At 69.8% G+C, this 11,966-nt stretch overlaps 4 protein-coding genes across 4 annotated transcripts in view; 1 reads left to right on the top strand and 3 right to left on the bottom strand.

Annotated features, from left to right (window-relative positions):
- Positions 1 to 89: 89 nt before the first annotated feature.
- On the top strand, positions 90 to 4,617 carry CHLNCDRAFT_137299 (hypothetical protein; the record flags this gene model as incomplete). The annotated part of the gene is made up of 6 exons (XM_005845089.1): positions 90 to 365; positions 467 to 3,353; positions 3,506 to 3,598; positions 3,801 to 3,919; positions 4,153 to 4,323; positions 4,474 to 4,617. The coding sequence occupies 6 exons, from the start codon at positions 90 to 92 to the stop codon at positions 4,615 to 4,617; spliced, it is 3,690 nt and encodes a 1,229-aa protein (XP_005845151.1).
- A 263-nt stretch (positions 4,618 to 4,880) lies between these two features.
- On the bottom strand, positions 4,881 to 6,263 carry CHLNCDRAFT_137298 (hypothetical protein; the record flags this gene model as incomplete). Its single annotated transcript, XM_005844980.1, has 5 exons — positions 4,881 to 5,077; positions 5,219 to 5,275; positions 5,500 to 5,602; positions 5,785 to 5,840; positions 5,969 to 6,263. 5 exons carry the CDS (start codon positions 6,261 to 6,263, stop codon positions 4,881 to 4,883), a joined length of 708 nt encoding a protein of 235 aa, XP_005845042.1.
- A 442-nt stretch (positions 6,264 to 6,705) lies between these two features.
- Positions 6,706 to 7,967, bottom strand: CHLNCDRAFT_137297 (hypothetical protein; the record flags this gene model as incomplete). Its single annotated transcript, XM_005844979.1, has 5 exons — positions 6,706 to 6,818; positions 6,978 to 7,034; positions 7,191 to 7,293; positions 7,513 to 7,574; positions 7,682 to 7,967. The coding sequence occupies 5 exons, from the start codon at positions 7,965 to 7,967 to the stop codon at positions 6,706 to 6,708; spliced, it is 621 nt and encodes a 206-aa protein (XP_005845041.1).
- Positions 7,968 to 8,188: 221 nt separating this feature from the next.
- CHLNCDRAFT_137296 (hypothetical protein) overlaps positions 8,189 to 11,966 on the bottom strand; it is a gene marked incomplete at both ends in the record, with an annotated part of 5,856 nt that continues 2,078 nt past the window's right edge. Inside the window, 10 exons of the mRNA XM_005844978.1 lie at positions 8,189 to 8,315; positions 8,455 to 8,662; positions 8,828 to 9,179; positions 9,400 to 9,457; positions 9,725 to 9,867; positions 10,047 to 10,487; positions 10,622 to 10,764; positions 11,020 to 11,207; positions 11,357 to 11,455; positions 11,695 to 11,730. Of these exons, the coding sequence (XP_005845040.1) occupies positions 8,189 to 8,315; positions 8,455 to 8,662; positions 8,828 to 9,179; positions 9,400 to 9,457; positions 9,725 to 9,867; positions 10,047 to 10,487; positions 10,622 to 10,764; positions 11,020 to 11,207; positions 11,357 to 11,455; positions 11,695 to 11,730 (1,795 nt within the window). The remainder of the gene's footprint in view (positions 8,316 to 8,454; positions 8,663 to 8,827; positions 9,180 to 9,399; positions 9,458 to 9,724; positions 9,868 to 10,046; positions 10,488 to 10,621; positions 10,765 to 11,019; positions 11,208 to 11,356; positions 11,456 to 11,694; positions 11,731 to 11,966) is intronic.

The raw sequence follows: 11,966 nt of genomic DNA, 5'->3' as shown, positions 1-11,966 counted from the left end.
TCTTTTTGCCGTCAACGCATTTTCATCGGTCAACATCGGCGCAGCCAACGCAAAAGCAAGCCGGCGGTGGCACCGGGCCTCACGCAGGAATGGCGGTGGTGCCGCCCGACGCTGCCGCAGCAAGACCTCCGGGCGCGGCTGAGCAGCAGCGGCGACGCCAGGACGGCCGCCCCGCATCGCTCGACCCAGAGCTGGAGGCGGCGCTGCGCCGCGAGCGCGCACGAGAGTATGGGCGTGGTGTGCGGCAAAGCCTGGCGGCCTGGCACCAGCGCTTCTCGGCCAAGCGGCAAGAGCAGCTGGCGGCGCAGCGGGAGCAGTGGGAGGCGGAGCGCACGGCCCGCTTGGCACGCCTTGCTGAGAAGCAGGTGGGGAATTGTGTGTTTGAAGCCAACACGCGCCCTGTTCTTGCTTATTTTAACTCGTTCAAGCATGCTGACTGCGCGTTCTTGCAACCCTGCCCACGCAGCAACAGCAGCTGCTGCAGCTGCGGCGCGTCACACCCAGGCGAGGCATCCCGCGCCTGCCCCTCGGCACAGCTGCCAGCGGCGACGCCGAACGCGCCATGCCTGCAGCCCTGCCGCATGCAGTTCAGCAGCTGGACACCCAGCTGGCAGTGCCCAGCAGCAGCCGGGTCTCGGCCCCAGCCCAGCACCCGCAGCAGCAGCCAGGACCTGGCCCCAACAGCCCACCCAGCAGCAGCCCAGGCGCTGCATCGCGGCTGCCGCGGCCCCACCAGGCGGCCGGAATGGAAGGGGTTGGTTGTGAAACTCCAGCTGCATCAGGAACAGACACGCCTGCAGCTGCTGATGTGCTGCCAGACCCGCTGGTGGGCCTGCTTGCCGAGCTGCTGGCAGCGGAGGGCCCTGGCGACCGTTTCAGCATCATCAACCTGTTCATAGAGGAGCAGCTGCACCTGCCGGAAGCAGCAGACGCAGCGGCGAGTGCACGCCAGCCTGGGCTGGGAAGAAGAGGCGCGTTAGCGGCTGCCGAACCCAAGGCGGGCCGCAAGCCGCCGCTTGGCATCCCGCAGCCTGCACGCCCGCCCCGCGAGCCAGCGGATGAAGCAGGGGCAGGGCAGCAGCTGGGCCAGCAGGCAGCGGCTGAGCGGGCCTATGCAGCGGCTGACGTAGAGAATGTGCCAGCCAATGTGCGGCACCGGCGCACCAACAGCGTGCTGCTGCCGCACTTTGACGCTGCTGCTGCCGAGGATCAGGAGCATGCACCCTCCCATGCCGGCACTGCCAGCGCAGAGATTGACCAGCGGCAAAGCATCATCTCTGCGGCACCAGTGCAGCAGCAGCAGCAGCAGCAGCAGCAGCAGCAGCAGCTAACAAGTTCGCGGCAACCGACCGAGCCGCAGCACCCGCCACAGGAGGCCAAGGCGCCAGCATTGCCTGCGGCAGCAGGCAGTCCGCTGGCGCAGCCTCTGCACCAGCAGCAGGCCTACAGCTTGCTGGGCAAGCACCTCTACGTGCACCAGTGGCTGCAGGCTTCGGCGGCTGACCCGGCGGCAGCTGGCTCGCCGCCTGCCAGCAGCATAGCGTACTCAGCAGATGCAGACCACCGGCCTACAGCTGAGGTGGACACGCTTTCCAGCCGGCAGTCCTCAGCTGCACACACCGTGCAGCCCATGTCTCCGGCAGCTGCTGCGGGGCTTGGTGCAGGGGTGGGCAGCGCTGCAGCAATGCTGCAGGAACAGCCGCAGCTGGTCCCAGCCGCCGACATTGCTGTTGCCCCATTGGCGCTGCCCGTGGCGACCACTGCTGCACCTGCCCCGGCTGCCCCCACCACTGTAGCTGCCCTACATGCCTCCACGGCAGTCCCAGCCGTGCCCAGCATTATCTCCAGCACCAGCAAGACCGTCTCTGTCGTGACCAGCATCCGGCGGCCAGGGGCGCCGCTGCCCCCGGGCAGCAGCTCGCAGCCGCCAGATGGCAGCACCACGCTGTCTGGCAGCCTGGACTTTGGCGCTGCAGCACTGCATCAGCCAGGTGGATGTACGCCGCTGCCAGTGGCGCAGGCCGAGACCAAGATGCAGCAGGAGGGGCGGCGTTTGGAGCCAGATGCAGAAGAGAAGCAGCAACCAGAAGATCAGCAGGTGCTGGACGATGAACACAATAAATGCCTACCAGGCGCAGAGCCACAGTCTGTTACTGCGTCTGGAAGCGAGGGATCGGATGCTGCAGGCAGCGCGGGCCACAGCAGCGATGCACATGAGGCCCTGGTTGATGTGGACCTGCCGGCACTGCCGGAAGCACCAGCAAGCACCAGCCGCAGCTTCGACAGTTCATCTCCTCTAAGCAGCACCGGCACCAGTGCAAATGGCTCCGCTGCATCAGATGAGATGCCGGCCCGGCCAGCAGCCGCAGCGGCCGCTGCTCAGGCGGAGCAGCCTGCAGCTTCTGTGGTGGCGTCTGCTGATGCTGCAGCCCGCGGCTCAGAGCAGAGCGAGGGCGCAGCGGAGCAGAGCGTGGACAGCTACTCTGCTGACTCTGACTTTGAAGGCAGCCATGTGGAGATCAGCTACGGAGATCAGTATGGCAGCCTGCCGTCAAGCCGCCGACACTCCTCGGCAGCCAGCCAGCAGCCGGGCCTTGCAGCAGCAGCTGCTGCTGCATCGTCAGGGAGCGAGCCTGCGTCCCACACCCAGCAAGCAGGGGAGCAGGCAGCAAGTGGGGAAGCTGTGCTTGCTGCTGCCGCCAGCCCGAGCCCACCACCTTCAGAGACGCGTGCGGGCCTGACGGGCAGCAGCCCACGGCCCTCCATCTCCCACTCGCAGCCGGAGCAGACGCCTCGGCAGCAGCTGCAGCGCCCCAGGAGCCCGCTGCATGCGATGGATGATCGCTACCCAGGCAGCCGGCCCACCTCAGCCGGCGAGCTGCTTGCCAGCGGTTCCTCCCTGCAGCGGCTGGGCTCGGGTGGCAGCAGGCCGCTGTCGCCCGCCTCCCAGCCCAGCAGCCGGCGCGCCACAGGCGACGGCAGCTGCAGCCGCCCGGGATCACCTGCTGGAGCGGGGCCAGCAGCTGCCCGGCTCACCTCTGCAGCAGAGGCTGCTGGGCGTGTGTCGCAGCAGGAGGCCTCTGAGCAGCTAAGCTCAGCCAGCAGCCCAAGGGAGAGCAGCAGCGCAAGCGACAGCCCGTATGCCCTGCTGCGCTTTGGCACAGAGCCTGAGGAAGGCGCTGCTGGCAACGCCGAGGCTGCGCCAGGCGCCCCTGGCAGCCCAGACATCGATGCGCCGGCAGAGGCGGCCGGGAGCCCGCCGGGCACCCCGGTGCTCCTCTCGCCTGCCGACGCCGACGCCGCCTCCTGCCCCGGCTCGGCCCGCGTGGAGGATGCCACCGTGGTTCAGACAGGTGGGCTGCATTCTATCCTTGCCATGCAGCACACAGCAGGGCCAGCATGCAGCACGCAGCAGGGCTGGGCATGCCCCATACCCGCGGCATGTGGAATCCTCACTGCCAGCGCTGAGCTGAAGCTTGCACCCCTTTGCCTGGCCTCCCTGCAGAGGAGCACGTGCGCGGGTATCTTGGGGAGGTGCTGGAGTATTTTTGGGAGCAGCGGGCCGAGGCGTTTGCCGCGGGGCAGGCGCAGCCGCTGGGTGCGTGGAACGGCGCTGCCGCCGCAGCCGCCGCCCCGTCTTGCCTGCCTTCACTGCCCCCAAACGCGGCGCGGAGGCTGCGTTGCCTGCTTCCTGCGCACGCACCTCCTTCCTTTCGTCCAGGTCTAACATCTGCACAGGCTCGCCACATTCCCACTTCACTGCCTCTCTGCCCGCCGCCCCGCCCGCCTGCCCCGCGCAGAGCTGGAGGGCTACCTGGCCATCGAGCGGCGACGACCCGCCTGCGGCGACCCGCAGCACATCTTCAACAAGCTGCTGTTCGACGCCGCCAACGAGGCCTTTGTGGTGCACTACAGCCAGGTAGTGATTAATTAACTTTGCCTTTGTGACGCGCCGAGGCTGCAGGCTGGACTGGGATCATGCCAGGGCCGCTGGCCTCCTGTGGCAGCAGCAGCAGGAGCTGAGGCTGCTGGCTGGGCTGTCGTACCAGAGGTGCAGGCCTGTGAGCGGCTGGGCCACGCTCCTGGCATTTTGACAGCTGTGAGGGAATGCAAACAACTGAATTGTCTCTTGGTCTGGTCCTGCTGGTGCAGGCCCTCGAATCGTACACTGGCCGCCTGGCGCCGCGCCTGGCGCTGCTGAGCCGGGAGCGGGTGGAGCAGAGCGTGGTGCTGCGGGTGCTGCGCTGGGCGGGCCTGGGCGGCGGCGGCGGCGGTGGCGGCGAGGCTGGGCTGGGTGCCTTGCTTGCAGAGGATGCAGCGGAGGTGAGGCTGGATGCTTGCTTGGGCAGCCAGGGCGCCAGCCAGGAGCGAACGCTAGGCTGCATCGGCGTGATGAGCGAGGGCAAGTGTCAGGCTGCATCTGGCGTGAGAGCTGACCAGGAGGGATGGCCGCTGCCTGGTGCCTGTGTGCAGGAGGAACGCGTGCTGGCCCAGCTGACGAGCGCGATGCACGCCGACCTGGCGGCGGCGGCGGCAGCAGGGGCAGCGCCGCCAGCCGTGCCCCGGCCGGATGCGCCGGCGGCAGGGGAGGTGCCTGGGGTGGCGGCGGGAGGGTGACGGGGAGCTAGGGCAGTTTCTTACGGTTGCTGTACAACTGAAAAAAACAACAACCAATGCACAGAACACACATCTGAAGCATGAAAACTCAGCAGCTCAGCTCTAATTTGAGTTTGGTTTGGGAGGGGGTGGCAGTACCTGCCGGGCTGTGCGACACACGCTGGTGGCGGCGGTGGCAGGCAGGGCGGCTACCCCGATTGCCTTTGCAGATAATGCCAACCAGCACACACGCCAGCTAGGCCGCCCAGCTTTCCACCAGCGCTTCACTTGCCGTCGCTGCCGCCACCGCCGCCACGGTCGCTGCTCGAGGAGCTGGCCTGCCCGGTGGCGGCCCCCGGAGGCGGGAACCCGGCGGCGGAGTCGTAGTGCGGCTGTGGCTGTGGCTGGGGGGGCGGGGGCCCGGTGGCAGGGGGCCCCGCCGGCCAGCCAAACACCGGGCGCTGGTAAGGGTCGAAGCAGTCTGCACACACCGGGGGCAGGGGCGGGTGCGCGTGATCAACCGCTGCGACACATGGCAGCGCCGGCAGCCGCCAGCACCGCGCAGCGCATGCGTTAGTGTGCGTGTGTGGGGTAGGGAGGTGGAGGGGGGGCGCATGGGTACCTGGCATCACACAGGGAATCCAGGCCAGCGGCCAGAAGAAGATGAGCAGCAGAATCACTGCAGGAGCAGGAGCAGGAGCAGAAAGGGAGGCAGGCAAGAGGAGTGAGCAAGTGAATGAGTAAGGGCCACCGTGTTGGTGGCTTTTCAAGTGTTGGTTGGCATCTCAGTGTCTGTCACGGCAGATGGGGGATCCAGCCCTGATGCAAGCACAGCACCGGCAGGCCAGGGAGGCTTCCGCCAGCACCAGGGGCGGCGTGCCGGGCACCGCCGCACCTGCGCACCTGACAGCAGGCCGCCTGGCGACAGGCCATCGCAGCGGAAGCACCCCGCCCGGGGATGGCACACCTCGTAGCCAATGAGCACCATACCTGGCTGGGGCGGCACCTGCATGGGATGGGGTGGCGTGGCGAGGTGGTGTGTGTGTGCGCGCGCGCGTGCGCACGCGCGCGCTATGCGGCGGTGGTGGGGCCCAAGGCGCGGAGCAGAGTGTGCGGGGAACCGGGCGGCAGAGCACACGCCCCTGCCGCATCCCGCCTGGCGGCCAGCGGCCGCAGCGCAGCGCGCACCCGCGGCGGGCGCGTCTGCATGCCCGGGATGGGTGCCGGGTTCAGAGGGATGGCGCCTGCAGCGTGAGGGCGGGGCCACACGAGGCGGATGGAAGATAGGCAGGTGGTGGGCGGGTTGGTTGTACGAAAAAAGAAAGGCAGCGTGCTGCCAGCAGGCTGCGTGTGTCCAGACACGCCCGCTCACCCGGTGGGAACGCGCCGGGGGGCGCGGGGGCGGCATATCCCGGTGGAGGCACGGGCGGGGGCGCTCCGTATCCTGGCGCCGGCGGCGGGGGTCCGTAGCCTGGTGCCGGCGGCGGCGGCGGATAGCTCGACGGCGGCGCAGGCGGCGACGGCGCCCCGGGCGGCTCCGCTGCGACGTAGGGCGGCGGGTAGCCCCCGCTGGTCGGGGGAGGGTAGCCTGGCGCGGCTGCGGGTGGGTACCCAGCCGCAGCAGACTCCTGCTGGGCACCCTCAGAGGATCCGGTCTCGGCGCCCATGCTTGCTGCCCAGCACGTCTGCTTGCTGCCCAGCACGCCGATCGACCCCCGGCGGTGCGATGGAGGCATTTCAAGGCGCCGCGTGTACTGCACATCACGCGGCGACAGCTGTCGCCGCCCGCCGCCCGTCGGCACAGAGGGTGAATGTTCCATGCAAGGCACCTCAGCTGGCGCCGCCGCCGTTCAACTCTGGCAAAGAGAGTCACATTGGGTTGGGAAACAGCTAGCGCAGGCGCCGCTACGCGTCGCGGTTTGGCTTCATAGTTTTGCCGCTGAGAGCGGCACCAAGGCGGTGGGTCGCAGCGACCACAAAGGCAGCGCCGTCACAAGCAGAGCAGAGCAAAAGTGAACGTGCATACATGCAGCAAAACAACGAGTTCGTACAGTACATTTGTTTGTTTGTTTGTGTGGTTCACGCCTTTCGCCCCATCGAGGGGTCTTGTCACCGCCAGTGCGGCGGGTGCTGCGGGATGCCCGCCGCGGGCGGGTGCGCGGGATAGCCCGCCGCCGTGGGCCGCCAGCCGTACACTGGGCGCTGGAAGCTGTTGAAGCAATCTGCAGCATGGCGCGGCAGCAGGGACAGCAGCAGGAGCAGCAGGTCAGCTCCTGGCAGCATGAGCAGGCGGGCAGGCAGGGCGCGGGCCTGCGTTCAGGGTCCCTGCCAGCCACGCCACCGGCGGCCTGCCTGTCCCGAGCAGACGGGAGGGGACGCACCCGGAATCACGCAGGGTACCCACGCAAGCGGCCAGCAGAACATCAGCAGGAAGATCACTGCGGCAGGGGTACCGCCAGACGGGCGGTGGGCACAGGTGAGCGGGGGCGGGACGCGCGGCGACAAGCACGGCACGAGCGTGTCGCCTCGCATCTCGGAGCGCCGCCTGGTCTCCTGCTCCCCACGCAGGTGCGCGCCCCCGGCCCCTTGCTCACCTGCCACCAGGCCCACAGGAGACAGCCCGTCGCAGCGCAGGCACCCGGCCCGCGGCCGGCACACCTCGTAGCCAAGCAGCACCTGCCCCGGCTGCGGCGGCACCTGCGACGCACGGCAGGACAGCGGCAAGCGGCGCTCCTGTGCATGAAAGAGAAAGCTAGCCCCGAGAAGAGTGAAGGGAAGATGGGAGCCCAATATAAGCCAGCGGGGCGGCACAAGCGGCGAGCACTTGGCACAAAGCAATAGTGGGCTGGAGGGGTGCGCGGCGGCGGCAGCGGCAAGCTTCAAGCGGCGGGCAGAAAGGCCAACCCAGCCACCCACCCTTGGCGGGCGCATGACCATGCCAGCGATCGGGGTCGCGCTCAGCGGCACCAGCACCACGCCTGCATGGCAGGCGCAGGGCCCCAGTCAGACGCAGCGGGACATGAAGTGGCGGCAGGCAGGGACGGCTGTGCACCGCGCTGGCTGGCAGGCGACTGGCTGGGCCCACCTGGAGGCAGCGGCCCCGTCGGTGCAGGAGGGTAGGACGCTACCGGTGGCGCGAGGGGAGGCGGGGATGAGTAGGAGGGTGGCGCGGCGGCAGGGTAGACGTGAGCAGGGTAGGGTTGCGGCGCTCCAGGCACCACCACCGTCGCATAGGGCGGCGCGGCGCCCGGGTAGAGCGGCGCCGACGCGGAGCTGCCGGGCTCGTCCGCGGCTTGTGGCAGGGGCTGGTACGCGCCGGGGGCCCCCACTGCGGGCGGGGGCGCGCCGGGAGGCAGCGTGCCGGCACCCATGGCTCGCAGCGGCAACGGCTCGAAAAAGCGGTTGACCGACCTGTGTTAACAGCTTTCCCGAGCAGCGGGAGCTCTGAAGCCGTGGCAGGGCAGGACCTCCACCTGGCTCGCCGCGCCCAGCAGCGCATGGGGGTCTCACATTGCGCGCCAAACCCTTTCTCTTTCCCTAACAGTGTTGACGTTGATGATGAACAAGCAGTGGCGCAAGGCCAACCCATGGGTCAGAGCTTGGCGCTGCGCTGGCTGTCGCCGCTGCCGGCCCCCCGCCTGCCGCTGCCGCTCGCCGCCAGCTGTGCCGCCAGCCGCGCCGCCAGCTGCTTGGACAGCATGTAAGAGATGGCTTCGATGCTGTGGGCGGCAAGGGGGGGCAGGCAGGCCGAGTGCCGCATTCAGCAGCAGTGCAGCTTCCAACGGTTGCCGCACCGCGGAGCATGGGACCCTTGGCACCGCTCCATACATCAGAACATGGTCACACACACGCAGCCACCCGCGCTCGCCCCTACCCCCGTGCAGCTGAGGCCTGATCCCATCTGCCATGCTGGCGCCGCCAGCACGCCTCGCCACCCTAACGTCGCACCTGATCATCGGGTTGAGGCCGGTGGGGGTGGGGAAGGTACTGCCGTCCAGGCAGTACAGTCCCGAAACATCCCAGCACTCGCCCTGCGGGTCCAGCACTGATGCCTTGGGGTCGCCACCTGCGGGGAGGCGCGCAGGTGGCGGGCAGGCAGGTGGGGCAAGGCTCCAGGCTCAAGGCACCCAGCCTGGCATGCCACGAGGTGCGGCAGGAGGACAGCAGCAGCAGGCGGCGTGGCGGCGGGCGGGCCAGGCAGCCAGGCCGCGCCGGCGGGGGCGGCACCCACCCAGGCGGCAGGTTCCCATCTGGTGGGCGGAAAACTGGGGGGTCTGCAGAGGAGGGATGCCCGCCCGCGCCACATCAGCCAAGTACCGCTCAAACTCCTCGCCGCCGCCGGCGCTGCCCGGCAGGCTGGGCGCCGCCCGCGGCGCCGCCGCCCCGCCGCCGCCGCCCGCTGGCGCAGCAGAGGTCGGCGCGCCGGCGCTGGGGCTGCCGAGGCCGCCGCTGCCGCCGCTGCTGCCGGTAGCCTGCGCCGCCACCGGGTGGGTGAAGGTGAAGCGGCCGACCGGGGAATTGAGCAAGGTGAGGACGGCCGTGGCGCCGGCAGCCGCCATGCACCGCAGGCCTAGCTCCACACCCTGCAACCAGCCAGGCAAGCAGGATGGCAGCCAGCGTTACAGGCACCGGGTGGGCCAGCACGTGTGCCGGCCAGCCATCACCCCACTGGTGGCGGCAGCGCCCGAGGCGCGGCGCAGGCCGCTCAGGCCGGACCCGGGCCTGCCTCCAGCCCGCCCTCTCTTGCTTCTCAGCTGCCCTGCTCTGCCCTGAACATTCCTGCCTGCCTGCCCCTACCCCCACCTTGACCATGGAAGCCTCGTCCCGCTTGGACAGAGTGTAGTGGATGCGTGGCCGCCCGCTGCACAGAAAGGCAGGCGCCCAAGGCAGGGAAAGCAGCGCCAAAGGCAGGGGGGCGGGTTGTGTTGGCCAGCGATGGGGGGGCGGCTCAAGGCAGGCGGCACACGCTTGGCGTCAATGAGCGGGGGCCGGCCTGCCACTTGCGTGCCGCGCAAGGTGCAAGGCACACACACTCGAACAGCACCCACGCGGCACAATTGCAGTACGTGTAGGCTCGGCGGCGCGCATGTGTTCGTCACCCAACAGGCGGGCAGGCAAGGCGGCGCACCTCCTGTCCACGGTCACGCGCCCCGCGTCCTGGTCCCGCACCAGTACCCGCACCACGCAAGCCTCGGGGTAACGCAGCATCAGCTCCTTGTAGTCCTCGCCGCACACCCAGGGAGCCCCCCCCGCAAAAAAGGCTGGGTGCACCTGCCGGGGGGGCAACCGAGGGGAAGGTGGGGTGGGGAAAAAAAGGGAAAAGGGCAGGGTGAAAGGACGGAGGGGGCAGGGGGTGCCGTCAGGAGTATGGGACAGCATGTGGTGCCGTGGAGCGTGCAGAGGTGCCTGAGAGGGCGGCAGCCGGCCCAGCGAGGATTGCTGGGACTCACAGCGGGGGTGTACAGCAGGCTGCCGTAGCCCGAGCCCTCCCAGTCTCCCACATCGTTGCTGAACACGCTCATGAGGGCGCCCTCCCAGCACCGGATGCTGCCGCCCGCCTGGCCGTCCGGCGCCGGCTCCATGCGCCGCGGCGGCGGCGCCTGCCGCTCCGCGCTGCCGGCGGCCTGCTGCTGCTGCTGCTGCCGTTGCCTGCTGGCGGCACCAGCCGCAAGGTCTTCCACGTCACCTATCCCTGCCCCTCCCTCCCCATCCTGCCGCTGCCGCTCCTGCTGCCCCAGCTGGCAGCCGTCTCGCGGAGGGAACAGCCCCACCACACAGGTGCAGGGGTGCAGCCGCAGGTTGGAGCCCACCGCGCCGCGGCACGACACGTCGGAGCGCAGCAGCAGCGCGGGACTGTGGATGGAGCCGGCGCACGACACGACCACAGGCGCCTGCAGAAGGCGGGCGGGCAGGCAGGCAGGCGGCAGGTGGGCGGGCAGCGGGCAGTGGGCAGGTGAAGGCGAGGCGGAGGAGCAAGCGCTGAAACCACGTGCACACATACACACATACCACACACCACATGCACCTGTATCGCCAGCCGGAGCGGCGCGGAGGCGCTGCCCGCAACCGCCAGCACGCCCGCCGTGCGCCTGCGCCGCTCATGGGCCCCCTCTGCCCCCGCCTCCTCGCCTGTGTTTGGCTCCAGGATGAGGCGCTCGGCCCATGCCCCTGCACAGCGCAGCAGGCGCGGCAGGCAGCCCACCGTCGGCGGCAGCAGTGGAGAGAGCAGCGCGCCGTGGCCCCTTTGCCAGGACAGCACATGGCAGGGTGCCCGCTCGGCAGGCTGCCGCACGCACTCGACTGCAGGCAGACCACAGCTGGGGCCTCGCCGCATGCGCGGCAGCCTGCCACGGCAGCCGCGCTGCCGGTCGGGGCACCAGCACAGGACCACCGCCCGCGCGCCGGTACCACCTACCCGCCTACCTGTGATGATGCGTGCGCCAGCCTGGCAGGCGTCGGCCAACCACGTGTTGACGCTGTCCTGCTTGTGCCCCCGCGCGCAGCCCAGGCAGCAGTGGCCGCCGCAGTCGGGGGACAGGCAGTTGCGAGGCACCTCACCGCTGTGCACGCCCAGGGCTTCCAGGCCGCCGCGCAGCGCGGAGCACATGCCGCTGCAGGAAAGAAAGCGACAAGCGGGCAGGGGCGGTTGGAGGGTGTGCGTGGGGGCGCGAGGGTGGGACATCTGGGCTGGGCAAGCGGCGGTGGCGGCCTGCCCGGCGTGCCGCCATGCATCTCCCCGCGCGCTCGCCTGTGCGTGAACCCGGTGCGCACGCCCAGGCGGCGGCACACCGCGTCCTGAGCCTCATCATACTTGGGCGAGGCGAAGTCGGGGAGGCCGTGCCGCTCAGCCCACTCCCGCCTGCACATCACCCAGGCATGCAGCACGGTTCAAGCGGGCGAGGCGGCGGCGGCGGCATCCCGGCAGCAATAGCCCGCGGGACAGGGCAGCCCACTCGCGCCTGCACACCACCCAGGCATGCCGCGCGGCGCGGCGCGGCCAGGGGTGTCGCAGCAGCTGCGTCCCGGCAGCAGGACCCTGCAGGGCATGGCAGGCATGGGGCCGTATGGCCATGCATGCAGGCTGCCTCCCTCCCTCACCTGACGTGTGGTGCGGTTTCGAAGGAGGCGCACCAGCTGCGGGCAGCGGGGGTGGTGGGTAGGGTGGGTGGGGTGGGGGGTCCCGCGGGCTATTGCTGCCGGGATGCCGCCGCCGCCGCATCGCCCGCTTGAACCGTGCTGCATGCCTGGGTGATGTGCAGGCGGGAGTGGGCTGAGCGGAACGGCCTCCCCGACTTCGCCTCGCCAAGTATGATGAGGCTCAGGACGCGGTGTGCCGCCGCCTGGGCGTGCGCACCGGGTTTCCGCACAGG

This window comes from Chlorella variabilis, assembly GCF_000147415.1.
Source record: "Chlorella variabilis unplaced genomic scaffold CHLNCscaffold_19, whole genome shotgun sequence".
NCBI lineage: Eukaryota > Viridiplantae > Chlorophyta > Trebouxiophyceae > Chlorellales > Chlorellaceae > Chlorella > Chlorella variabilis.
This window is presented reverse-complemented; position numbering and strand designations above follow the sequence as displayed.